This window comes from Embiotoca jacksoni, unplaced genomic scaffold, assembly GCF_022577435.1.
Source record: "Embiotoca jacksoni isolate LCO1_2020_lvr unplaced genomic scaffold, fEmbJac1.0.p SCAF_6, whole genome shotgun sequence".
NCBI lineage: Eukaryota > Metazoa > Chordata > Actinopteri > Embiotocidae > Embiotoca > Embiotoca jacksoni.
In genome coordinates, this window is record NW_027185414.1 from 15,983,880 (window position 1) to 16,010,096 (window position 26,217).

Here is a 26,217-nt window from a genome sequence, read left to right on the forward strand (position 1 = left end):
CGCTGCCGTTGTAATAATTTACGCACGCTATCGACACTTCCTGTTTTTTTTTTATTGTCTATCTGGTCTTCTTGACGCAAAATCTGCTTCAAAAGCGGGTTTTTTTTTTTTTTTTTTTTTTTTTTCTTCACTCACGTGTACGCGCACGCACGCTCTTATTCTCACTCTCTTTCAGACACCCACACACACACACACACACACACACACACACACAGTCACACTCCTTTCTCTTTTCAAAAGCCCCTTGTGAAGCAGATTGACAGGCTAGAATGAAAATGAGGCGGACGCTCGGTCACGACTTCAGTGCGTACGCGTCCTTTTGAGAAGACCTCTAAACTTGGATCATATCACCATGGGAGCTATTTGGGCTGCAAGGGACTTTTGTTTGTTTTTGCTCTTGTTAAATAGTCGCCAAAGCGCAGCGCTTCCAGAGATTCGAGGTGGGACTGTAGTGAGTGTGAGATGTGTGTGTGTGCGTTGTGTTTTCCAGTCGTGGAGAGTGCTACTTTACGCACGCCTTCAGGAGTGCGCTCTTGTTGTTTCCCCCAGCGATGACTTTTACATTTTCTTTTAGTTTCGAAATGCGTCTATATAAAATAACTGTTTCTGCGGCGGTTTATGTCCCCTATGTACACGTGAATCTACACAAATCTGTAAAAAAAAAAGAAAAGAAAAGAAAATTGTAGTTCACAAGTTCCAGTTTAGTTTCAATGGATTTTTCTAATTACCTGCTGTAGGCTATTATCAACGGGGACGTTTATGTCGTAGTGCTTGTCAGTTAAATCGGCGTTTTCTCTCTTGTCTTCTTTAGTATATTCTCACACACTTTAAAAGGGCATATATATATATATGGTAAATTTCTTACTGTTTGACTTTTTATTTTGACTGTTTCGGCAATAATGAGTTATGCACATGGATTTCAACAGATCCATGCGCAGAGGGAAGTGATGGCTGTCACATAGATGCTATTTGTCAGACTACCCAAGGCTCATACAAGTGCACTTGTAAGGCAGGCTTCAAAGGAGATGGAAAACACTGTGAAGGTAATCTGTCTCCTTTTTGTTGTACTGTTACCAAAACCCTCTGAACGTCAGACTAGAATTATAGTGTGTGGGTGTTTAGCCACACATCTGGATAGGATCAATGTCTTTAGTACTAACTACATGATACATGCCTCATTCTTTTATCTATTGTGGCATGATGTCTAAATTCTAGTAGTTTATCTTTATCCATGTATTCCTCCGATTTTCTTGTATGTATTCCGTGTATCTTCCTTTTGCACTCACGTCTGGTTCTTGCTTGTTTAAAGGCTGAAAGGTTTTTGCATTTGAACTTTTCTGATCATAATGTGAACATTTATTGATGTTTACCTCTCAGATATTGATGAATGCGACTTGGAGTACAACGGTGGTTGTGTACACGAATGCAACAATATACCAGGCAACTATCGCTGCACTTGTTATGATGGATTCAATTTGGCACACGACGGACACAACTGTCAAGGTGAGACGATCTGCGGTAGACCGAGGGTTTGACAGAAGGCTTGAATCATCAGCTCTGATGGTGATGGAGGCATGTTTGTGTGGGCAGTATGTGAAGTTTCTCACACTCGTCCAGGCTTTAAGAAAGCATCAGTCACATCTGCAAAGTTTGTGACTCTGATCAAAACAACCTCATTTTATGTAAACAAGTTAAAGCTCATTTGTGGATATAACAAATACGTTTCCAGAGTTTTGTAAGCTGTTTAATAATGCAATCGAGCCACTGTCCTGTAGATGTGGATGAATGCAAGTTCAACAATGGTGGGTGCCAACACACTTGTGTCAACGCCGTGGGCAGCTACGAGTGCCGCTGCAAAGAAGGCTTCTTCCTCAGCGACAACCAGCACACGTGCATCCACCGCTCTGTGGGTGAGTACACAACATGCGCACTATGTGAACGTTTAAATGGTGCCCAGGTCATCTATGAATGAGGTTTGGAGTTTGTATTATTTGTATGTGTGTCGGTGGATACTTGTATGTCCTAATTGTATTAAAACCATGAAAAAACCATGGAGAAAATTCTCCCATAGTCACCTACAAATCAGAGATTGATGGCACAATGAGGGGTGACAGGTTCAAGCTGGCTCCCGTCACTGAGCTTTTATCTGCAGCAGCAACATGCTGTGGGAAAAAGGATCCCTGTGTCCGCGAGAACAAAATAAGTTAATAACTGCAACACTCTGGTCTATGTGGTCTGTGTCACAGATTAGTCTGAAGCGCCTTTGTTTTGTTTTTTTGACTGAAGTCAACCTAAATACAAGTACTTTCCACTCCATCGGGTCTTGACAACCCTTTTAAATCCCGTGAGTCTATACACTCAGCTGTGACCCAGCTATGTAAATGGTGCTACATCTCATCTCACTTCTCAACTCAAGGCTTTATAAAGGTTGTTGTAGGCAGCAGAAGAGTCTGTGGAGCTTTGTTTTCAGTGAATGAACTTTTGACCAACTTTAGCTCTGGTTACGGAATATTCTTTCCCTCAGTGGAAGTGCTAAAAATAACACAGCGGTGGATGTTTTTGGATTGTGTAAGGCGTGAGAACAATCAGTATCTTTGAGGATGCCAGACTAATCTCTCAGTATGTGTGCCTTTGTGTGTAGCCGGTCAGTCACTGTAGGAGAGTTTCATTGTGTACCTCTCTCCCTCCTTCTATCCCAGAGGGCCTCAACTGTATGAATAAGGAGCACGGCTGCGCCCACATCTGCAGGGAGACACCCAAAGGGGGTGTGGCCTGTGAGTGTCGTCCAGGGTTTGAGCTGGCCAGGAACCAGAGAGGCTGCATCTGTATGTGCTCCAAACGGCATGGAAGCTAATATCACACAACACACCTATTAAGACATGTAAACACTTCAACACAACTGGTTATTTGCCTCATGGTCTGTTTATTGTTTACCCTGCAGTAACTTGTAACCATGGCAACGGAGGCTGCCAGCACACCTGCGAGGACACTGAGAATGGTCCCATATGCAGGTGTCATGTCAGGTACACTCTGCAACCTGACAAGAGGTCATGTGTAGGTAAGCGCACTGTTTTTAGACTCCGTTAACACAGTCAATGTAAAACCATGTGAGCAAAGAGCTGCAGTCGAACATCTTTAGGTTAGGTTTAGGGAGTTACTTTATTAATCCCCAAGGGGAATTTTTTTTTTTTTTTTTTTTTTTTTAATTTTTTTTTTTTAACAATGTCTGTCATCTTAATCTTCATCACATTCACTTCTAAAACTCCCCTTTCAAAGCACAGTTTAATCCTGCGGTGGGTGACGCCATATATTGTGTTTCAATCCGGCCGACCTGCCAGGAGCTCAGAGCTTTAAACTCATCCTGTGCTGCCAAAAAGTGTTCAAACTCAACACCATGTTAATGTAAATCATCATCATGTATCAGACATCATTTTTAGGGAAATGTATCTAAAATTATGCACGAAACATCTCTCACATTGATATAATGGTGCAACCATGATAAAACATGGAGTCTTAAATGACTGTGAATTTTCTAGCTTTTTCTACATCGGACTGTTGTCCTCAGTGAATTAACAACTGACTTTGCTCTAATAGTGATACCTGAAAAACCATTGTGATATGTGGTTGTAAGCTGGGTAGTGGAGTTCGAGTTATGATTGATTTAATAAGTAGGGGTCATGAGTTCGAAGATGCTTACAACATTTTACAGCTCAAATGACGAGATGAAACGAGCAGATAACGTACTTTGTTCTTTAAACAGAATAAAACTAGACCTCAGCCCAAGAAGAGTACATTCCCAGATGAGTTTTGTTTCTTTAGTAACGCGGAGGCTATCTTGATGAAAGGATGAAAACACTATAACTGCAAGCATTTCTCTCTCAGTTCTCCTGTTAGTCAGTGTGCATTTTTCCACACAATGGTTGTGAAGGATAAGGATCAGCTGTCAGGTAGTGGGTAATATCTCTCCTTCCAGCAGCAGTGTGTGTGAGGTCCGGGCGTATAACGGTCATGTTGTCTCCAGATTCACTTTACTGATCTGCTGTGTTATCTGACTCACGCCAAGCTACTACAAGCTGAATAACTCAAGTGCAAAAAACGCATCTGGTTTCTGAAAGGTGACACAAACAGCAGAAGTAGTGCAGCAGAAGTCAGTAGAAAAGTCACCGCTCTCGTGTTATTTAATAGATCTCGCTCTGTTAATGATTGCTTTTGTGTGTCACAGAGCGCGATGAAGCCACCGCCGAGTCCTCAGACCACAACGCCACGTCCTTCGCTGAGGTGGACAAACGGGTCAAACGAAGACTGTTAATGGGTAATGATTACACTCCTCACAGGCCAACAGCTTGAACTGGTGTTTGACATGACGGTGGGCTGAGCCGCCGGGAACCAGTCAGGTGTGGCGAGCGGAGTAATGTCTAGTAAAGCGATACATTCCTCAGTCTTTTGAGCAAACTGTGAAATGACTACACACTCACTTTCTCGCCCCCGGCTCCCCCCCTGAAATATATGCATTTGTGACAGTGTGGTACATTTCACGTTTTCCTTCCATTTGGGAAGAGCAGCGTGTGAATCTTTTCCTGTCTCGTCAGTATTTATCAGTGGTGTGATTCTGGGCCGCTCCATACATGTAAATCACAGCATCTTTGGTGCTTTGTCAGGTACATGGCTGACACGTGAGCTTTGTCCTGTGTCTCGTCCTTTGTCGTGAATCGTGCATGTTGTTAACGTAAGCCCACATGTCAACATGTGCCTAACAAGTGTGTGTGTTCTCTGCATTCAACCATGTAGCTGTAGCATACCAACCTGCCCATTACGGCCTCATTCATCTGCTTCCATCACCATTTCTATCTGTTAAACATTAATGAGTTTAATACTTCAAAATCTATTGAACAAATTGTATATTTGTGACATGACATGGATGTTAAGAAAGTCATGTTTTACTGAGGCTCTTATATCAGACGTTGAAGAACTCTGCGGTATCTTTCACCTATGAGGAAGGTTGGTGACATACAGTGATGCGCATTGTGTTGTAATTTCAGAAACCTGTGCGGTGAACAACGGAGGCTGTGACTGCACCTGTAAGGACACATCCACAGGCGTGCGCTGCAGCTGCCCCGTCGGCTTCACGCTGCAGCCCGATGGAAAAACATGCAAAGGTCAGACCACCAGTCCCCAAAAAAATAACATCTTCAACACTCCTTCACGGAGAGGAGCGGCGCTGATTTAGCTGCTAAAGTGTTGTCAGAACATCACCTGTTTCCCACAGATATTGACGAGTGTGAGCTGCACAACGGAGGTTGCGATCACTTCTGCAGGAACACCGTTGGCAGCTTTGAGTGCAACTGCAGAAAAGGCTTTAAGCTGCTGACAGATGAACGGTCCTGTCAAGGTAGAAACGGATCCTCAATTCTTTTGTTCAAACTTGGTCATCAATGATTGAGTCAAGATTTGACTTGAATAAATGAGATAATAGGAACATGTCACAATGCGTGCGGACATTTGCGATATCCACTGCATTTCAAGCCCAAAAAGCTTTTTCTATGATTTTGAGACAACATACATTTAGCAATAGTCACATAAATAATGAGAGATTTTTTTTATGGGTCAGATTATTGCAACCATGTCTTAAAAACATCAGAAAACATGTACAACTTAATTTTGCCTTTGGAATTTGGCCGTCCTTAGTTTAACAGAGGTTCCCTTTTGTTTACCTTAGATAAGAGTTTAAGAAATAATTCTGATAAAGGATTTCAATGAAACACTCCTTTTTTTTTTTTTTTTTTTAACCTGTAATTACTATCAAAAGCCAATATTTTACCATCGGGCACTTGTCACTTTTGACTGAGTGGGAAAATGTGTGTTTTTGGTTGGGAAATTCCTGCTGATGAAGATTGCAACTGATTGCCCTGCTATTATGTCATCTACCTGATTTTGATTACAGATATAGATGAATGTTTTTTTGAGCGCACATGTGATCACACGTGTGTGAACTCCCCCGGTGGTTTTCAGTGTCTGTGCAACAAAGGCTATACCATGTACGGACTGGCCCACTGCGGAGGTGAGACTAAGTTACACATAGCAACTGGAGCGTTACACACAAGTGCTCAATTAAGAGATGTGTTATTCTAAAAAGCATACAAATGTGATTTCTTGCTCACTGATGTTTTGCAAGTTGGAGCCTTTAATTTTAAAATTTATTTCCCCTTTTCGTCCCAGATATAAATGAATGCAGTGTGATCAATGGCGGCTGTGAGCAGGGTTGTGAGAACACCATGGGTGGATTTGAATGCTTTTGCCGTCCTGGCTACAAGCTACACTGGAACAAGAAGGACTGCATTGGTAAGTCAGTTCCTCTTCCTACACAAGAAGCTCATTTGTTGAGTGCTGCTGTCCTTTCTCTTTGGAAATTAAAAGTGTGTGACATCCCACATTTTGGACCAAACCTTGGGGGATAAAAACAGGAGATACTTTGAATTGTTCTACTTTTCTCTTTAATTCTCTGTCACTTGTTTTTCTTGTGCTTGAGTAAAAGATCCAAAATGCTACAATGCTGTTGGTGCTGTCAGGGTTTTGGACTTTTTGTGCCTCATCTTCACATGCATCTTCCTACTTGTTACAATCAAACATGTTCTTTTTTACCTTTGAGTTTTGTTGTGGTTTTCATTTAGAGGCTGAGGGTTTACCACCTGCAAACCCCCCCTCTAAACCCACCTTGAACTGTAGTAAGCAGGAGGGAGGGGACCGCTGCTTTCTGACCTGCCAGTCCCAAGTTCATATCAGCAGTGGTGAGTTGGTTTAGCTAGATCTCTGTATTGTTTGATTGTCCAGTGCCATTATAACCTGGTTTGATTGTCAAAAAATCTCCCCTCTTCTGTTTGATTGTTGTCCTGAACTAAAGCTGACCCATAAAACTACAGTACATCCATAATGATGGAGTCACTGTCAGTTTTGTTTCGCTCCTGCACTTGTTCCGGCTCTCACTGTTCTGCTCCCACCGGCTGCACTTGGTCAGAGCTGTAATGAATTCAGTTTTGATATTTTGCAATTTAAAATTGCAGAACATTCAAGATTTTGCATCAAATTTGCCTTTGATGGCTCAACTTTGTGGCCTCCTCCACACTAGACTTAAGTATTTTAGATTGAATGCCTTTAAAGATTCCCTTTTTAATCTTTTACAGTGTTTTTTCTTGTGAGATATATTAATGGTTTTAAATACCAAAAAAACATCACAATTTAGTTTTACATCTCCTCTCTGAAGATCTCTCTAGAGCTCCACCAAATACAGGCTGTTTTGTGGCACTTTTATACCAATGACCCTCTACTCTGATCGGTCGATTCTTTTCAGAGTGATGTATGCCCAGACCAACCACAGGTTTTCTTCAGTCTTGTAACTTGCTAGCTCCAAAAAGGATTGACCGCTCAGTGTTTTCTTCCAGATAAAGAATTTGGCAGATGAGTGACATCACAAAACTCACAGAAGTTCAAACAGGATTCACTTTCTTCATTTAAACACCAAAATGTCATTAGACAAAAACACTGAGCAGGAACTAATAGCTGGTATGAAGTGATGAGGTAGCGTCTTCAAGGCTGTCAGAGTGAAGCGGCTGCAGACGGTATTCACTAATCCACCTAGCCTAGCCACTAGTGCTAACGCTACACTTGATAAAAAATTGCATCTTTGGTTCACATGTTAGTTAGGGATGGATATTTAGACTTCAGTGGAGATGTGACAAAGCAAGCAAAAAAATAAGAGAAGGCTACAGTTTACGTGTCAATACCAAGAAAAGCCATTTCTATGATCCGAGCAGTCAACATCACATGGAGAACAATGTCAAATGCCCCATTGTGTGCACACAGGTGGAAGGTGAAAACGCACCTAGTCAGCGAGTCAAGCTGTTGTATATGTAATATGTAGTTGTGTGAGCAGTCGTTACCATCAGACTACAGAGCGACTCTTCATGTTCCTACATGCTTCCTGTTTGCTCTCTTCCGTGGCTTTTGTGGCCCTAACTTTTGTCAGTGTTGGTCTGTGTGTCATGGCCTCTTGTGTGTTTTCAGGGACGGAGGATTCCTACACGGTGACCTGTGGAATGCCTCTGCCCTGCTTGGCTGACGCACAAAAGAACAACAGCGGCTTGTATTGCTTAGGCAAGTACAAAACTTTACAGATTTACATCTATCTCTCTGCTCTGCCACACAAAACAGTAACTCAGGAACAAGTCGCGCTTCCCTTGTTTTCAGTTGATATAGATCAAAATGACAAGATTTTCTCGTCCTCTGTCCTGCAGGTCCAGAAATGGCCGGTGTTCCACGCATTAAAACCACGGCCACGTTTAAGTCTGGCACTGCGAAATGCAACTTAAAACGAAGTCAGGAGAAACTCAGGGAGAGCTTAAACTCAGCACAATCAGGTACAGAGGTTGCCACACAGCCTCACAATGCCTCCAAACACAAGACTTAGATGACAGATAGACGGGCATTAAAATCACAGCTCCTTCATGTTCCTGGTTAAAAAACATTTTGGGTTTACCGAGAACTGCCAGCAGCTGAAGAAGATAAAGCAGACATGAAAGCTGCTTCAAAGAAAACCAAAAACCGAGGGCAAATGTGAAAGAAATTTGTGGGGAAAGTGATGTGGTTTTGAGTGTCTTGAATGTCTCAGCGCAGCACTTCGTCTGGCAGTGACAGGGGAGGATGTAATTAACCATAGCATGCCTTTCTGTTGGGTCCGACCCAGCCATCAATCATATAGCTATTTGATTGTAGGATTATTTTGCTTCCCCAAAGGGGCTCAGTGTGGTCTTTTACATCCCTCACACTTACTGAAAGGAAGCATAATTGTTTCAAATAAAGAGCATTATATCAGTGACATCCTTTTTGAGCTTATCAGTCTAGATGAAAAAGAATGATCACATATTGTACATTGTATATAAGTTTGACGTCAGACAGTCTGTGTATTGGGTGGCATTTGTTCTCAATGTTACAAACATATTTCCCCTATTGTGATTTTCTGTAATATTTTTGTGTGCTGTATCTGTGTGTGTGCTGGCTGCGGTGTGGTTGTGGGGGTGTGGTGTTCTCCCGTGTTCACAGATAGAGGGTTCCTCTTCACTGAAAATGTCCAGTTCAGCTATGTGAGCCTGCGCTGCACCTCATCCGGTCATCGAACCCGCAGCCGCCACGGCAGGAGAGCCGGCGAGGAGGATGGCTCCTCGATCACAGCTGAGTTTGAGCTGGACGTGAACCTAGAGGAGGTAACAGGTTGGTCTCTCTGCGCTTCCTGCCTGCCTGCCTGTGACCTTTGCTTCTCATTCTCTGTCTTTCTTTTGCTGCTGCTATCTGTTTGTCACTAAACAAACCAAACTGTTAAAGTATCTCCTGTTTTGACTTGGCTCTGGTGGTGGTGGGCTTCAGGTTTTGGGCACGGGGTCGAGGTGTTTTTGTTTTATTTCTTTGTTTTCTACATGAATGGTGTCCAAGAGTGTTTTTGATGTGAGGTAAGCAGCATGTGGGAGTTTAGGCATGAAATTACTGGAGGTGTGCGAGATTAAATTTGACTCTGGAAACAGCTGTATGCTTCTCTCAGCAGAGAGCTGTGACCTGAACTGCGTGCGTCGACGTTCAGAGAAGAGGCTCAGGAAGACCATCCGGACCCTGAGGAAGTCCATCAACCGGGAACAGTTCCATCTCCACTTTGCCGGCGCTGACTACGAGCTTTCCAAGAATCTGGGTCAGGCAGCAGAGCTGCCAGGACACTGTTTGGCAGGACAGGTGCTGGTGGGCCACAAATGTGGTGAGTTGAGTTCATGTGTTCTTCGGTGCAGAAGCCAAGTCGAAAATCAGGACGTACTTCATTCACCCAGCCAGAACTCCTACTGGAAATACTGGTGCTTTTCATCTTTCCAACCTCTTCGTATTTAAGCTGTGAGTGTGCCCTCTACACACAGTAGACTCATAGCCATGTCTTTAAGTAATTGAATTGGCCCACGCCAGTGAGATATATTTAGACGAGTGGGTTTAATGATTGGATTTGGAGCAGGTGTTGGCCAGATGAGTGCCCTATTTGGTTTGCAGACATGCCGTAATGAGCTCTTTGGAGGGGAGAGCGAGCTTGAGTGGAAGAACAGACCGACTGTTGTTTGGCCCTCCAAGCTGTGAGATCTTCCAGCATCTCCCTGGGATAAGAGTGTAACATTAGGTCTGATGGCAGGTCTCCTGGTAGCCGTTGCCTCTCGGTTGAGTTTTATGTACAACCTGCGATGGAGAACATGTTCATTAAATTAGGCCACACTCTGTCAGTGTTGGAGAGCGGAATGCTGGCTTATGTTTTCTCTGGCTGATGCGGCCGTACGCCCCATTTTCAGGCCTCATAGCAAGTTTTCTGCCTGCTGGACATCTTCTTAGCGGTGCCTTTCCCCGTTTGAGATGTGTAAATATTTATTCAGACAGTTTATTCAGCCAGTGTTGAAGATGTTTGAATCTGATGTGCACCCAGATCTTTAACCCCAGATCTGAAGAATTGGGTTGATGAAAGTAATATTCATTTTATGGTCTTTGCTCTTTAACTGGAGGCCTAAACTTGAAATCAAGGCTATCCAGTAGTTTTTTGAGATGACGTTTGTTTAAAGAAAATCGTCAGTTGTACTTTGTGCTGACGTGACTTAAAACTCCTGTTCTTTATTTTTATCTTTCAGGAATATGGGTCTTATGTGTCTTGATTCCTTAACTCCCCCGCTATGCTTTCAGGTCAACATTAAGCAGTCTATTGGCCATGGCAGGGGTGTAGACATGTAATTTGGGAGAGGAGAGGAGGGAGGGGGGGTCTGAAAGGCATTCTTCTTAACCTCCAACTCTTTAAAGGAGCTATATTTTCCCCTCCTCCCCCATCTCCCGCTCTGGCTTAGCTCGGAGTGCAGTTTAGTCCTTTTCAGTTTGCCCACTCCATTGAAAACCCCATTTGGGGCTCGTTCTCACTCCTTCAGAAGATCGACAACACAGCCTTCTGTGAATCTGGAGAAAACACTGTGCACATTTAAAGCATCTCTCCTCTGATTCTGGGGTATGTTTGGGTTACTGGTAGCATAGTTTATATTCCACGTCATTGTTTTTGCTTAGATAACTTCTAGAATTAAGTCATTACGTTGATTGTTTTCTTGATTTGTAGAGTAGATTTGGAAAACTACAGGATTTGATTGCAATGTCATCTATTTTTAAGTAAAAACTAAAACATTTATTGTGCAGGTCCATTAAGAGGATCCATAGACGCCGTAAATGCTGCATGTCGACGCTTTTAAGTCTATTTGAGTGTTGAAGTCAAATAGTTTGCGTATTTGTTTTAACATTGAAGATGTTTAGGAAGTGCTGTTGATTCAAGCTGGCAGTTTGAGTGCTGCGTCCCCCCCTGCCCCCCAGCTGGGGCCACTTTGCATGACCCCCAGCCACTAAACTGCTAAAGAGAATTGACTTCAGCCACACCATGGGAATCAATTAGCATCAGCTGTTTAGGCCTCTGCTTGATGGGCGCAAGCAGTGATTGGGCCAAGCAGAATGGGGGGATTCAGAAACCTGACCCCTTTTATTGGGTTCAGCTCCTTACCACTGTGATACCGTAGTGTTTTCCTATGTCATCAAGTAGGCAAAAACTGGGGACTTGAATAGAGGTGAAAGGTCTTTTAAACCTCTTTGGGGCCATCAATTCGAGGACTCTATAGAGCCGTTCTTTGCATTTGAAAGGCTTCAAGGTTTTTTTTCTCTTTCACTCTCACTCTCTCGTCCCTCACTGCTTCCCTCTGTCAAATAAAAGCTGTTAGAGGACAATGCAATGATGGCTCCTCATGGTCTTTCAGAATAAACAATGGGCTTCAAAAAATGAACTGCTCTTGATAGAATTACATTTTCTTTCTTTGGAGGAAAATCTAACAATTTGCCGAGCCACGTATAATGGATGTCCGTTAAAGCTTTTGTGTGTCGAGCTTTTAGAGATAGTGGTTCTTCACTTCGCAGGCAGCTTGAAGGCTACAACTGAGGCACATTTTGCTCCCAAGGCCCGGGCTTTTAATTGATTTATTCTTGTGAGGGATCAGCTTCACCTTTTAAGACGATCAGACAGACACAGAAATTCCCAAATTAATTACAGGCATCACTCTGAATGGGAGGAACCAAAGCAAAATGGTGTGTTGGTCCCTTTAATCAAGCCCTTGCACTTTTGTGAGATAAGAGGGAAATGTTCTCTTTGATTTGCTTCTGTGTTTGCTTTTAAAAGAGTGATGTGGGTATTAAACGTTCCTCCCTGATGCACAGCCCTGTTATATTAAGTATTAGGGCATGTCAGATATAGGGCGTGAAGGCAGCCGTGGAAAAGGCTGGTGCCCTTTTGTCTCGATGGCTTTGTGTTGCTGCTTTAGGCTGGTTTGAAAAAGAATTTCAACAGCTTTATTCCGTCCTTTTGGGCACATATGTGTGTTCCTGTGGATTTGTTTACAGTGTGTGTGTGAGTGTCTTGAACTAAATGACAATGAAACCTTTTGGCAGCCACAATTTATTTAATAGTTTTACTATAGCAATGTAAAACTCATATAATCATTTTTGATAAGTAAAAATAAATAAGTGTGATATACTTAATTACTATCCTGTAAGACTGTGCTGGTAGACTTGTTTTGTTTCTCCTTCAGAGTTTGGTTTAAATATACAAATTTATGATAATGAACTACAAGTACATTTAAGTCTAATTTTATTGTAGTATCAAGCCTTACTTTGTTTCATATCAATAGTCAGAATATACCCTAATGAAATGGCACATAATTAATAAACATACTCTGTCTTTGAAGAGTGTGAAGTTATCTTTAAATGTGAACATTTACTGTATTTTATGAAAATGTATTAATATTTACTAAAGCTCTACCGATACTGGATTTGTGGGTCCAAAAATATCATTAGATGGAAGAATGATATTTTACAGTTTGATGACCTTTAGTGTCAAAATGAGAATGTATTCAATTGAAGTAATTATGCAACTTTTTCTGCATTATGTTCTGAAAAAAAGTTTTCATATCGGACAACATGTATGCTAATATATATATATATATATATATATACACAATATATCTCTGATACAACCAGACAGTTTCAAGGCTGCTTCTGTTGCATGCGAGCAGAGAACAGTGCAGTGATGTGCAAAGAGCAGGAGGAAGCTATAACCTCCCTGAGTAAATATTCCTAGTTACGTCGCTTTATCAAAATCAGCACCCGTGTTACGCATGTTTTTGTGATTTTCCTATTGATCCCTGCGCTGTATCTTAATGAGAAACTGGTTGAGAATTACAGGTTGTAGGTACTAAAGGCTGTGGTCCTGAAATAGTAGAGGTTATTTCAATGACATGCCAAGGTTGTCTGACAGAAGGCAAAAGCTAACCTGTCAGAAATATGCAGACGATGCGTTGGCAAAAAGGAACAACTGTGCAATCAGCTTTGATTAATCATCAAACAGAGTGATTTTGTACAAGATGCCCAGCTTCATGCACTTGATGCTAAAATGCAGCTAGCTCAGTGGTTTCTTTTAATGTTCATCATCATTTAAGTAAAACCCTCAAACTTGTCAACAGATTGATGAATTGATTAGGCTTAGGCAATGATGCCTTTGATGCATTTCAAGTATGTACATGATCCTATTTGATTACACTTGAGAAGCAGCTAAAGTCAGAGTTACTTTAATGGTCTTGTCATTCTGTTTAGCTGCTGTGTTTATTCTGCATAACAACCCTGTGGTTTTGACTATTTGATGATCTATAGCCACAAGGCAAACTGCTGTATTTGTTGATTCATGTCTCCATTTCACATTGTCTTTCTCCCTTTTTATGGTTTTTGTACTGGAGCGCTACCTGACCCTAATCTGCCTGCTAAATTGATGTAAATTACAAGTTCAGACGCAGCAGTCTGTTTGGATGTCTTAAGTGTTTGTTTTCAGTTACTGAGGAAAATGATTGATTTCGTCCTCCTTGCACAATTCACTTTGTTTAAACTTGATTCCATGTGACAGTGTTCTTCTTGAGAAAAAAAAGAATAAATGTGTATTTAGTATTCAGTAAACATGAGTAAGACGAAACTGCCAGCACACAGACATCAGACAAACAAGCACCAGCTTAGCAGCTCTGTGAAGACACTTTGTGGGGTAAAATTTGCTTCATGTACTGTGCAGTCAGGGAGGCTCTGGTATTTTTCTACAAAGAAATCACAGAAGTAATAGCTTTTAATCTCTCGTCCTGCCCTTCCCCACGTGTCTGTTAGTGAGCTGCAGTGTTGGGACGTACTACGATGGTGACCAAGGACGATGTTTGCTATGTCCAGCTGGGACGTACCAAGATGAGGAGGGACAGATGTCTTGTGAGGCCTGTCCTGGACCTGAAGGAAGGGAAGTCTCCAAGGTGGCTGGAGCTCGAAACATGTCAGAGTGTGGAGGTGAGACACTGTTCGACCAAACAACACAATCATCCTGTCTCCAAATTAAAAAGAAGTAACGCATCAGTAATACTGTCATAACATTGAGAGTTCTATTACATGAATAAACTGATTGGTCCATATTTATGTGATTTATACAAAAATATACTGTAACTCAGGTCACTACAGATTCATTAATATTTGTGTTACCTTTGAATCAATGCATGTTAACTGTTTCCTCACGTTTTCAGTCTTTTGCGTTAAGCTATTTTCACCCTTCGGTTATGGTGTTGAAGTGTAAGAACTTCTCTCCAAAACTATTCAATTCAAAAAATAGAAAGATTTTTTTCAACACTAGTGTAAATTGTGCTTTTTTGAACTAAAAGCTCAGACAGTCACAAAATATACGTGCGTGTTTTGTGAGCCTCACAGGAAGCACCGATAAAGATCTCTCCTAGGCAGATGTTGTGCTTTGTATAAACCCAAAGAAGCTTAAGCTCAGATGTTAAAGATGTATTTGAATTGTAAAGGTGAACTCGACTTCTTTCATCCATGAATAAAAGATGAAGGAGCCACCATGTTTTGTTCTCCTCCTTGTGCTGATATCAGAGTCACTTTTTGGCTGAACCCCAGATCCCATCTCCTCTGACAGCCGAAACAAGAGGAGCTATCGGCAGATTCCCACTGGCACCTAGTTTGTATTAGTCATCCCGGAGTTACACTTTGTGAGGAGATAAAACATGGCATCATTCCATTAACATTCACTTCAGCTTTGTCATATGTGATTATCTCAATGAAAGAGGAGAATATTTGATCTCATATTTCACATGAAACATAATAAAGAAGGTTGACATTGAGCTAATTCCCGTGGTGCAGCTCTAACGGTTCACAGTCTGACCTGACCAGATGTTTGTGTGTGTTCAGGTCAGTGTTTCCCGGGTCAGTACTCTCATGATGGCTTCATCCCCTGCCTGCCCTGCCCACTGGGAACATACCAGCCTGAGGTGGGCCGCACCTCCTGCTTCCTTTGCGGAGGGAACCTGGTCACCAAACGCAGTGGAGCTGTCACCTTTCAGGAGTGTGAGACCAAAGGTGTGGAAAGCATGACGTCTTGATGAATGTTGTTGCAGCATAAACACCAAACAACTTCTGTTCTTTTTAGATGAAGTGAAACATCTGTGGTTGTTGGGATTTCCACATCAGTATCATGTATTTGCTGAGTCTAAGGAGCTCTTTCCGGTGTTGACAGGAGCGATGCTGCCCTCTGCAGTTGTTGTATGGTCTTTGCAAGTGGAGAAAGGTTTTTGTTTTTGTGTGATAGCAATGTGTTTGTATGTAAATATCCACCTTTTTTTTAAAAAAAAAAAACCTCATTCCGTTGCATGTGAAATCTCAAGTGACCCCAAATCATTTACAGCACAGATTTACAGATGCAAACTTTTTACCCAACAAGATATATCTGGAGCAATATATCATCTAATAATCCTGTGTCACTGTCCTCGGCTCCTCAGTCCAGTGCTCTCCGGGACATTACTACAACACCAGCACACACCGGTGCATTCGTTGCCCGATGGGCACATATCAAGGGGAGTTTGGTCAGAACTACTGTGTCTCCTGCCCTGGAAACACCACCACCGACTTTGACGGCTCTACTAACATCATGCAGTGCAAAAGTACGTATGTCTGTACGCAGTGATGGCTCTGAAACATGTACATATTTAAAATGTAATATTGGAGGTCCAGATAATTCACCTTGCTGATCCATTAACAAAAATAACCCTATTTGTGACATCTGTGTTACTTTACAGACCGGCAGTGTGGAGGAGAGCTGGGAGATTTTACGGGCTACATCGAGTCCCCCAACTTCCCCGGCAACTATCCAGCTAATATCGAGTGCACTTGGACCATCAACCCACCACCCAAACGCAGGATCCTTATTGTGGTCCCAGAAATCTACCTGCCTATTGAGGACGAATGTGGAGACTACCTGGTGATGAGGAAAAGCTGTGAGTTCTAACTGTGTGTTAACAAACAAATACAATGCCACCAATTCTAGGTAATCTAAATGATTTGGAGGCCGGCACATCTGGATGTTTGGACTGATTCACAGCCCTGTTTAATCCCTGTGGTCGACGACTTGTGACGGATATTGATGAATATTTTTTAATATCTTATGATTCCGTAATTTACTCTTAATATTTATTGTAAATAGCAAAACATACGGTATGTCAGCACCTCTTTTAATTTTGCGGACGCACTTTTAAAAGAGATATTTCATTTCACTTTTCTTGTTTAAATAAGTTCGGTCATGCTTAGGTTTGGGTATCTTTTGGTTAAAATTGTGGTCAGGTTTATCCTTTTTTTTAAAGAGGGTGTGTGCGTATGCAAATCAGAAGTAATGTAATTTTACATCAGATTGGCCCAAATTATAAGACCCACATTATTTTATTAATCAACAGATTACTAGCATTCATGTTGTAAGTTATTTAAAGATGCTTTGTATAATTACTTCACAGCTCTTCCCAACTCTGTGACAACCTACGAGACGTGTCAGACATACGAACGCCCCATCGCTTTTACCTCCCGCTCCAAGAGACTTTGGATACAGTTCAGGTCCAATGAGGGAAACAGTGGGAAAGGCTTCCAGGTTCCATATGTGACATATGATGGTAAGAAAGAACGTAATGTTGGAACCTCTCTTTGTTGCACCAATTTGGTTTGATTTATCACACTAACGAGCTCATTATGGACTTTATTTGTTTCAGAGGACTACCAAGAATTAATAGAAGACATAGTCAGAGATGGAAGATTATATGCTTCAGAGAATCACCAGGAAATTCTCAAGGTATTTGTATTTTATGACAGCCTCATACAGATGTTTAACCAAAAGTACTTCTGCTTTTGTGTTTTGAATTCCAGCTAGAAGAAATCTAAAACCTGCCACACATGTGGTTCAGTATAAAAATATTCATATGAAATTTGTTGTAGATAGAATATGTTCTGTTACAAAATACAAAAGCTATCTATACAAATTGTACACATAAAAAGTTATATGTAAATATGTTGTTGATATAAAATATACAGTATATGTACAAAAATCGACAAAAAAAAGAAAGAAAGGCCAGAAAAACTAGTAAAAGGGGTATTTTCAGGCATGTTTAGTTTGTTAGAGAGCAGGCAGTAATTATTAAACTTGGTCCACCAAAGTGTCCCAAATACATTTTTACATATAGATTTTCGTTTTAAATCAATACCTCCCTTCACTTCTTGGTTTGTTTATGTGTTGATCCTGTATTTTGATCCAGTAAGCATGCAGCGCCCTCTTTGGGAAACACGTATAAATACAGGCTGCTGCTCTCGTTGACTTCGTCACCTTCTTTTATTCAACGTATTCACTTCCCATTAACACCGTGCATTTTCTCATCAGGACAAGAAGCTCATGAAGGCGTTGTTTGATGTGCTCGCTCACCCACAGAACTTCTTCAACTATACGGCGCAAGAATCAAGAGAAATGTTCCCCAAATCCTTTATCCGCTTCCTCCGATCCAAAGTCCTGAGATTCCTCCGTCCTTAAAAAGCGTTGACAGTGGGTGTTTGGATTTTTAACGATAAACTTAGATTAGATACTGGCCACAGTATCTGTTTTATCCACTGGCACCTTCAAGAGTATTCTGTAGTTACCTATTTTCACAAAGAGTGGATCACACACACACACACACACACACACACACACACACACACACACACACACACACACACACACACACCTGATAAAACTGATCCTGAGGTGAAAGTGGACAATTCAACTAAGTGGACTTTCAACTGGAGCTTTAAGAGGGAGAGCTGAGGTGATACAAAAAGCATAGACCTGCATGGGCATCCTCAGAAAGGAACCAGCATCTCTTCCCTTTGTTTGGATTTTTCTTATTAGCTGAAGAATTGTAATGACTTTATAGCTTCCGTTAGATTTTAAAGTCACGACTTAAATCCAAAGTGCACCTCTGTGTTTTGGAATAATGCTAAATACTGACATTGCCGACAATGTGGGACTTTTGCTAATAGCATCTTGTTGAAAAACAAATATAGTAGCTAAACAGATATATGCTGAATGTCAGTGATACTGTATATACAGTAGAGTGTGTATCTAGTTTTAACATAGGCTACTGTCACAAATAGAGATGAATTTTTGACAGAAATACTGCTAAATGTCAGAAACAAATATAGCACAAATGATTTTCTGGGAACATTAGCACTACTAAATAAGTAGTTCCATCACAAAAGCAATTATTCTGATGAATGTTTTGTATATGATGTATAAAGTTTTAGGTGAAATGCTAATGTTTGTAGTAGCTACGTACATTTTGACTGTATAGCTTTGCTGCATTTGCTGGTGAGCCGTGCATTTGGTGTTAGACACTGTGTGGATGAGAGTTACTGTTCTTAAAAAATCTTTCCAAAAAACAAACAGTGGCTTTTATGCATTCACGAGACATTGACTATTTCAGCAAAATAGCACCTGTATACATTGATACCTTTTTTATTGTCAGCTATAGCAACCAAAGACAACTGATCACTCTGCAGACACACAAACTAAATGATGTGATGCTGGAGTACATAAAAAAAGTAAAATAAAGTAAAATACAACGAGCTATTCACCTGTCTTAGATGATACATGTATGTATATTTTTATGGTTTGTACATCTAATATGCTGTAAATAAAGATAGGAAACTTATTTAGTGTTTTTATTCCTGCTATTCACTTTTATTTGATTTGTTTTGTTGTGTAATTGTTTAAGTAGCATTTCATTCACACACATACACTACGCCTGCTCTATGACCAAATAAAGTTAAAATCTACTCATCAGCAAGACTGTAATTGGGACACAAATTCAATATTCCATTAACTTGTTTAAATATAAAGGTATAAATGACAGGGATCACTGATTGTCTGCCTGCAACTAGGTAGGTAGGTAGGTAGGTATGGTAGGTATATACTTTATTAATAACTAATGATTTTGCAGCAGTCACTCTGATTTTAGATGCACACCAAGAGGTATTTGCACATTCTTTCACATTAAATGATCTGGATCAAAACAAACTGCACCATTTTTTTTTATAGGCCTACATTTCATTTATGTAGACTGGTTTGGTGTGTAACTTGATTTGTTATTTGTCTACATATGTTTACACTGGCTACATTGACTAAGTGATCTACTAAGTTTATCTTATTTTGTACAATATGACTATATTTAGCATTTCATCATAATAATATCGATATCACAGAAATACCTTGAAACATAGTGACGTCATTGAGTTACCTTGTGTGCCGCTCTTTCGCTTTAAACACGGTCCTCTTGGTGTCCCCCGGACCACAGTTTGATAACCACTGTTTACAATCACGTCGAACCAAAGGGTGCGCTCGATTCTTATACTCCTGGTGCTTATCTGCTCGCTTGTATGGCTTTAAAAATAGTAATTAAAAAGTAATTCATTCATCCAGGTTTATACCATAGACTGTGTGGTTCATACACAAAACGAGAACCGGCTGGTTGGTTACACGTTACATTATCAGACAATCACCGCTCGCCAGGATTCGTTTGTGCACTAAATCAAACACCACCAAGCTGTCGTTCCGGGAGCGGAAGCTGACCACCGCCATCTCCGGAAACCGCAAATCAGCTGTTGGGAAACTGGAGCTGTTTGTGGTGGAATTAGCTCGATGGCTATCGTCTTCTCTTGTTAGGGTGCACTTCACACCGTTGAGGCTGTTGAGACAGAAAGAGTCGTGACCTCCAAACCGGACAGTGAAGATGAAGTGTGTGCGTGTTGTCCAGGCTCTCTCTGTGGCGTGTTTGGTTCTGTTCAGCCCAGTGACAGCGAAGGTAAAGCTAATGTTAGCCGGTTTAGCTCGCGTTGACCATAAAACGGTGATGGCGGCCCGGTGAACTGAAGCACGTTTCTCTCTAAAGCTCCACAAAAGAGGAATCTTCTCCCTGTTGTTGACCGTCAGCTTAACTTCAGCGTGTCTGAGCTACTAACTCGTCATTTCTGGGGACTTTTGAATGACGATCAGAAGCATCGCAGATGTTGTCAACACTGTGAATGCTGGATTATGAGGATATAGCGAATAAACACCCTTTAAGTTTAGATTTTAATGAAAAGGACATTAGGTTGATGTAGCTAATATACTGGAAGCTGTTTACTGTGTAGGGATCAGCTGCTCTGCGACAGTATGGTCGATATATCAGAACAACGCCTCTGAATTTATGATGATGATGATGATCATGAGACTTTATTGTCAGATACATTTTTCTTGAGTCACAGCAGCTCCATTTACAGTATCACAAAGAATCCACACGGAGACGATACACACATTTAACATTATAACCCTAAAACCTCATTGTGCACTTAATTAAATGTTATTTAATGTTAGGATTGACTGGTATATAAAAGAGTGCTTCAGTCTCGCCGCTTTGATGGTAATAATTTGTACTCACTGTTCAGGACCTGAATGGGATCAGAGAGAGTTGTACTGACCAGCCTCTATGTTATTATGGTGGGCTGAGTGGTATAAATGTCTTCTTACACCAGTGAACTCTTAAATGTGCATTTATCTTTGCAATAAGGGGTTTGTGAACTACAACCCTGATATTGTGTTCGTTTTTTCCCCTTTAATTTTTCACCCTTTCATTCAGTTCAGTACTTAAAAGTAATATAGGAACAGAATATGATTTTTTTTTTAATGTCAGAGGGGTGAAAAGGAAGGAAAATAATATCATGAAATAGGTAAAAGCTTTAAACAGTAATTTATGTAATGTGTGTTGTGTTACTGGTGAAAGATGTGGGATGATTGAGAGGAAGAAGTTTGAAGACAAGAACTCTAAAAGACAAGGAAATATTCATGGTTGATGTGATGAATCTGTTTCAGAACTCTGAAGACATCCGCTGTAAATGCATCTGTCCGCCTTACCGAGATATCGAGGGCCAAATCTACAAACAAAATGTATCCCTCAAAGACTGGTATGTTAAGACACGTCTCACTTTACTTCCCTAAAAGATATGAGCTGTCCATTTCCTGCTCACCATCAGCTTGTTAATCCCGTTTTCTTTTCAGTAACTGTCTCCATGTGGTTGAACCGATGCCGGTGGATGGGAAAGACGTGGAGGCGTACTGTTTACGCTGTGAGTGTAAATATGAAGAGAGGAGCTCGGGGACCATTAAGGTGACTTCATGATTTACTATTTGTGTTTATTTTCACCTGTCTTGTCAGTTAGTTTCCCCAAAGTGCTACACCTTACGGTTATATTCATTACTTATTAATTCATTGTTCTATTGATCATTTTCACTGTAAGATGCCTGAAAATGGTGAAAAATAGCTGTCATACTTTCCCTTAATTTGACAGTAACACGTTGCTTGTTGTGAAAACCGACCAACCCTGAGACTCACCCGTGATTACGTCATCGATCAACTGACTGAGTAGCTGACTGTTATTTCATATGTTCAGGTTACAATCATAATGTACCTCTCCATTTTGGGCCTCCTGCTGCTCTACATGGTGTACCTGACTCTCCTGGAGCCCATACTGAAGAGACGTCTGTTTGGACACTCGCAGCTCATACAAAGTGATGACGATGTTGGGGTATGTGCTTCTCTTCATTTTACAGCGCTACAGCCATGTTTTATATTATTGTAACTGCTTCACTCTCTCTGCCCAGGAAATTAGTTACTTTGATCGCTCTCTTTGAGATAATAATTTTGTATGGGTGCTTGAATAACCTCACCTTGCTCAAAATGTCATGTGGGAGTCATCCTTTGTGGGTCAAATTTAACACCATTATGAGTCCCGGCAATCATTTTCAAACCCTTGTATGTGAGGAGGTAAATAGGTGGAGTTGTGCCTAAAATCTATCACCCTTTTAATAGAAATATGAAAATCAGACTATAGTTTCTTACAGTGGCTGCTTCCATCTGAACAGATGCTTCAAGAAAAAAACTGGATAATACATTAGTAACTAAAATCACAAGCCAAAGTCTGCAGCAGGGAAGCTCTCAACAATATCCAACCATTTTCTCACAACACATTACACGTTTTTGGCATTAATGTTCTGAAACATCATGAAAATAAAAAACAAGGTTTCTTTTTCAGGATGAAAGAAACTTAATCAGAGCTGCTTCATTTCTTCTGGAGAAATCCTGATTGCTTATGTGAACAGGGACAGAGGAAGATCTGTGTCTGTGGCAGGAGTACAGCAGGATGAAATCACTACTCGTAGATGGATGTCATTTCAGCAAAAATCCTTCTTAAACTGAGATTCTGAAAACGTAATTGTAAAATATAACTTCTCCAAAGGCCTGTGTGTCATTCTCAAAGTTCAACAACAGTCTGTTCATGATGTTTGTTCAAAGCAGCAAAGACCGCTCACTCTGACATCATTGCAACATGTGTAAAATTACTAGTTTTGTTTCAGTAAGTTAAATAATGTGCATTTTGGTTACTGGTTGCTGATATAATTGTTATTTTCTAGTACTGATTATTTGATATAACAAAAACATCATTTAAATGCTCAAACTGAAAACAGGAAGCAAACCATTTGAGCTACTTTAATAAGACGCTGTGTTTAGATATTAGCAAAATGAAACGGTGGCGGCCTTTTCTTGAGGATGAAGGGAGAACTGCTGCTTTGCTGAGCACGCTCTGTTATTACTGGCAGAGTTCACGCAAGAGGAAGTGTTACATCAGAGGTTTCTCTGCTGTACAAAAACCTTAAAGGTTTTAAAGGCCTTAAAGGAGGTTCTTTACTCCTCATAGTCTGTTTGAAGTTTAATGGGTTTTTAGTGCAGCTAGCATAACACAGGTTTGTGGCTGTTTTCTTGCTAAAAACAGAGATAAGCAAGCTATAATGTAAACTATAGTCTTAACTGATTACCAATATTTTAGTTGCTCCACGGCCAGGTCAATACAACCTAACTTAAAAACAACTACAGACCAAGATGATGCAAAATTAGGCCAAACGGCTGAAACTGTGAGAGCCTGCTGAGGACTCTACTGTGACCCACTGCACCCTATAAAGTTAGAAGATGGGCCTTGTGTTTTACACGTTGCACCTTTAAAAGCATTGGGGGATTTTGTTTTGTTATTTTATTTTAAAGGCGATCAATGAAATTCACTCTATAACTGCTGTTGCAGGAATGCTAATGCTTGTCTGCAGTATTATAAGATAGACTTGTGTTTGACATATGTGACACCTTTCATCATCTTTTCTGTGTTTTCAGGACCAGCAGCCTTTTGCCAATGCTCACAATGTCCTGTCCCGTTCACACTCCCGACCCAACATGCTCAACAAAGTTGAGCACGCTCAGCAGCGCTGGAGGAGGCAGGTGCAGGAACAAAGAAAGTCTGTGTTCGACCGCCATGTTGTTCTCAGTTAAACTGCCCTGTGAGTTACTGGTGGAGCAAAAAAAAACAAAACAAAAAAATTACAAAAACAACAAAAAAACAACACTGTGACCAAGCCCTCAATTGAAATCTCTTCCTTTTGTCCTCATCCGTGGTTTAAATCTCATCAAGTTTGGCTCATCTGAGGTAAACACAGTGAGGAGAACTGGATCTGGAGAGCAGAAGTTATGGTAGACACATAATCAGAGCTGGAAAGTCGTACTGAGTCTGCAGGCAGCGCAAGAGATTACAGTGAATTCATTTTTGCACAGTCTTGAACAAACACACACAAAAAACAGAATTCACTCCTCGACTCATAAATGCGAGATGGAGTCCCATTAGTCCAAAGCTGTCCAGTCTTTCCATGTCACAAGCTAAACCGGCTTTCTGAGTAAAATGTCCAGGTGTTGGTCGGTGCCCCTCATCATGGCTGGATAACTGGACTCGTTGCAGATCTGCACTCTGTTGCCATTAAGCTGGCGGGTATTTCCACCTCAAAACAAATATAAACACAACATAACTACTGCTCTCACCACAGGAGAAAGGAACTAGTGTAAAATATATATATCGTTTCAGCCTTCTTTGAAAATGCATGTTTGATAATACATCTTTTATAAACGTGTTTCCAATCCTTCATTCCTACAATGATGTTTAATGTCTGATAATTGGTGTGCAATTCATTATTTCATGCATTAATTTAAATTTCATATTTGAAAGTAGTTCCACTGAATCTCATTGCAGAAATCGATGCAATTTCTTGGTGATGTCATAGTAAAGGTAGCCGGTCTATTGATCCTCATCTGTTACTGACCCTGTTAAAAATCAGTGCCCTCTTCAACTGCCGGACAAATGTAATGTGTAGTCTTTCATTTGAGCACTTTGTTTCTGTGGTTTGTCTAACGTCAGTTCTATAAAGTCCTTGTTGTCCTAACAGGCAGCATTAGGCGCATTAGGACCAAACAGTTCTGGGGACTTCCTGAGAGGAACTGCCCACTGGGGAACTCCCCAAAGAACCACGCACCTTCAAGGGCTTTTTGATGTTTGCATCCACACCATCGAAAGGAACATTAAAACCACGTCTCTTCTGCACGACATATAACCACAGCCCATTTATCCGTCTTTAGGTCAATTTTTGAAAGCTAAGGATAAAGGTTTGAAGTGAGGTTGAATGAGGTACGTATCCATTGTTTGTGTATTATCTGCAGAAGATGTGGGTTGGTACGTCCACAGTTTGGAGAAGCAGCCAGCTGTACCGGCATGGAAACTAAGCTGTATACTACTGCAGTTGGAGTCAGCAAGAAAATTGTGTTTAAAATTTTAAAAAAATAAAAACCTTTTTAAAATGTATGGTACATTTTCACCGCTTCACTTTCCGACATTACATTGCTCTCAAATTGTTTGATAATTTGACCTCGCAGAACACGGGAGCTGATCTGCTGCTGTCTGGATCATGTAGTTGGTGTTATTGTGTGACTGGTGGTTGTGTGGATCTGGGCAATAACACTTTGAAAGGAACGATACAGCAGCTTCATTTTCCCCATGTGAAAGGTCAGTCTGACAGAAAGGTTAAGCAACGAACTAATCAACGTACACTTACATCTTTATCGTTGCTCTTCTGTTAGGAACGTACCTACCCTGACATAGGAGCTAAAAAAAAGTCCCCCAAAACAGCAGTCCAAGTTGGTTCTCAGTTCCTGCACTGTCGGCACAACAAAAGGGGGCGTACTTCCTCCAATAGTTCTCAGAACTGTAAAAAAGTTTCTCTGGTCCAAAAGCGCCCGGTACTGTCACACTAAACTCAAAGATGTTTATTTTGTGTATAGTTAGGGTGTGTACAAGACAGAGAGTGGCTAAAGAACCACTGTTGGGAGACCTATGAAAGTGTTCTTAACTATTGTATGTGATACCTTTAACTTTGAAATAAATTTATGTAATATTTGTGATTCTGAATGTGTTGACTACTGTTGACTCACTACACTGACCACAGACCTGACAGCCTGCTGTGGGAGCGCAGCTCTGGTATATTGGGGTTTTGTGGTGATTAGATGCTACGCCAACATTTCTCACCACTGCTGTGAGAAGTAGCTGCTCCTTGAAAAGACTGACACAACCCGGCCTCTGCTTTTACTGTGATGCACACAAGGCTAGAATGCACTGTTAGAATATCACTAAGATGACACACACACACACACACACACACTCAGCCAGATTCAATAACCATTATTTCTACACCAGACTACTGTCCTGTCTCTGGGCTTCTTTTTGTGTTTTTATAATCACAACTGTGATTGCACACCACGCGAGCATGATATCCACAGACATTTTTAGGGATTGAAACTGGATTTT

At 40.9% G+C, this 26,217-nt stretch overlaps 2 protein-coding genes across 3 annotated transcripts; both read left to right on the forward strand.

The window, feature by feature from the left end:
- The first annotated feature begins 274 nt into the window (after positions 1–274).
- Positions 275–19,166, forward strand: scube2 (signal peptide, CUB domain, EGF-like 2). Its single transcript, XM_069174372.1, has 23 exons — positions 275–440; positions 927–1,043; positions 1,378–1,503; positions 1,776–1,910; positions 2,700–2,825; positions 2,942–3,058; positions 4,223–4,312; positions 5,040–5,156; positions 5,267–5,389; positions 5,942–6,058; positions 6,217–6,339; positions 6,669–6,785; positions 8,059–8,148; positions 8,289–8,411; positions 9,094–9,261; positions 9,587–9,793; positions 14,284–14,454; positions 15,358–15,525; positions 15,945–16,106; positions 16,242–16,439; positions 16,950–17,102; positions 17,199–17,278; positions 17,861–19,166. The coding sequence occupies exons 1-23, from the start codon at positions 353–355 to the stop codon at positions 18,005–18,007; spliced, it is 3,063 nt and encodes a 1,020-aa protein (XP_069030473.1). The 5' UTR covers positions 275–352; the 3' UTR covers positions 18,008–19,166.
- A 932-nt stretch (positions 19,167–20,098) lies between these two features.
- Positions 20,099–25,821, forward strand: tmem9b (TMEM9 domain family, member B). Of its 2 annotated transcripts, none has more exons than XM_069174021.1 (5): positions 20,099–20,315; positions 21,362–21,453; positions 21,548–21,656; positions 21,940–22,074; positions 23,709–25,821. In XM_069174021.1, exons 1-5 carry the CDS (start codon positions 20,244–20,246, stop codon positions 23,862–23,864), a joined length of 564 nt encoding a protein of 187 aa, XP_069030122.1. In that variant the 5' UTR covers positions 20,099–20,243; the 3' UTR covers positions 23,865–25,821. The 2 variants fall into 2 exon arrangements, with proteins under 2 accessions (XP_069030122.1, XP_069030123.1); XM_069174022.1 differs by lacking the exon at positions 20,099–20,315 and adding an exon at positions 20,741–21,219.
- The last annotated feature ends 396 nt before the right edge of the window (positions 25,822–26,217 follow it).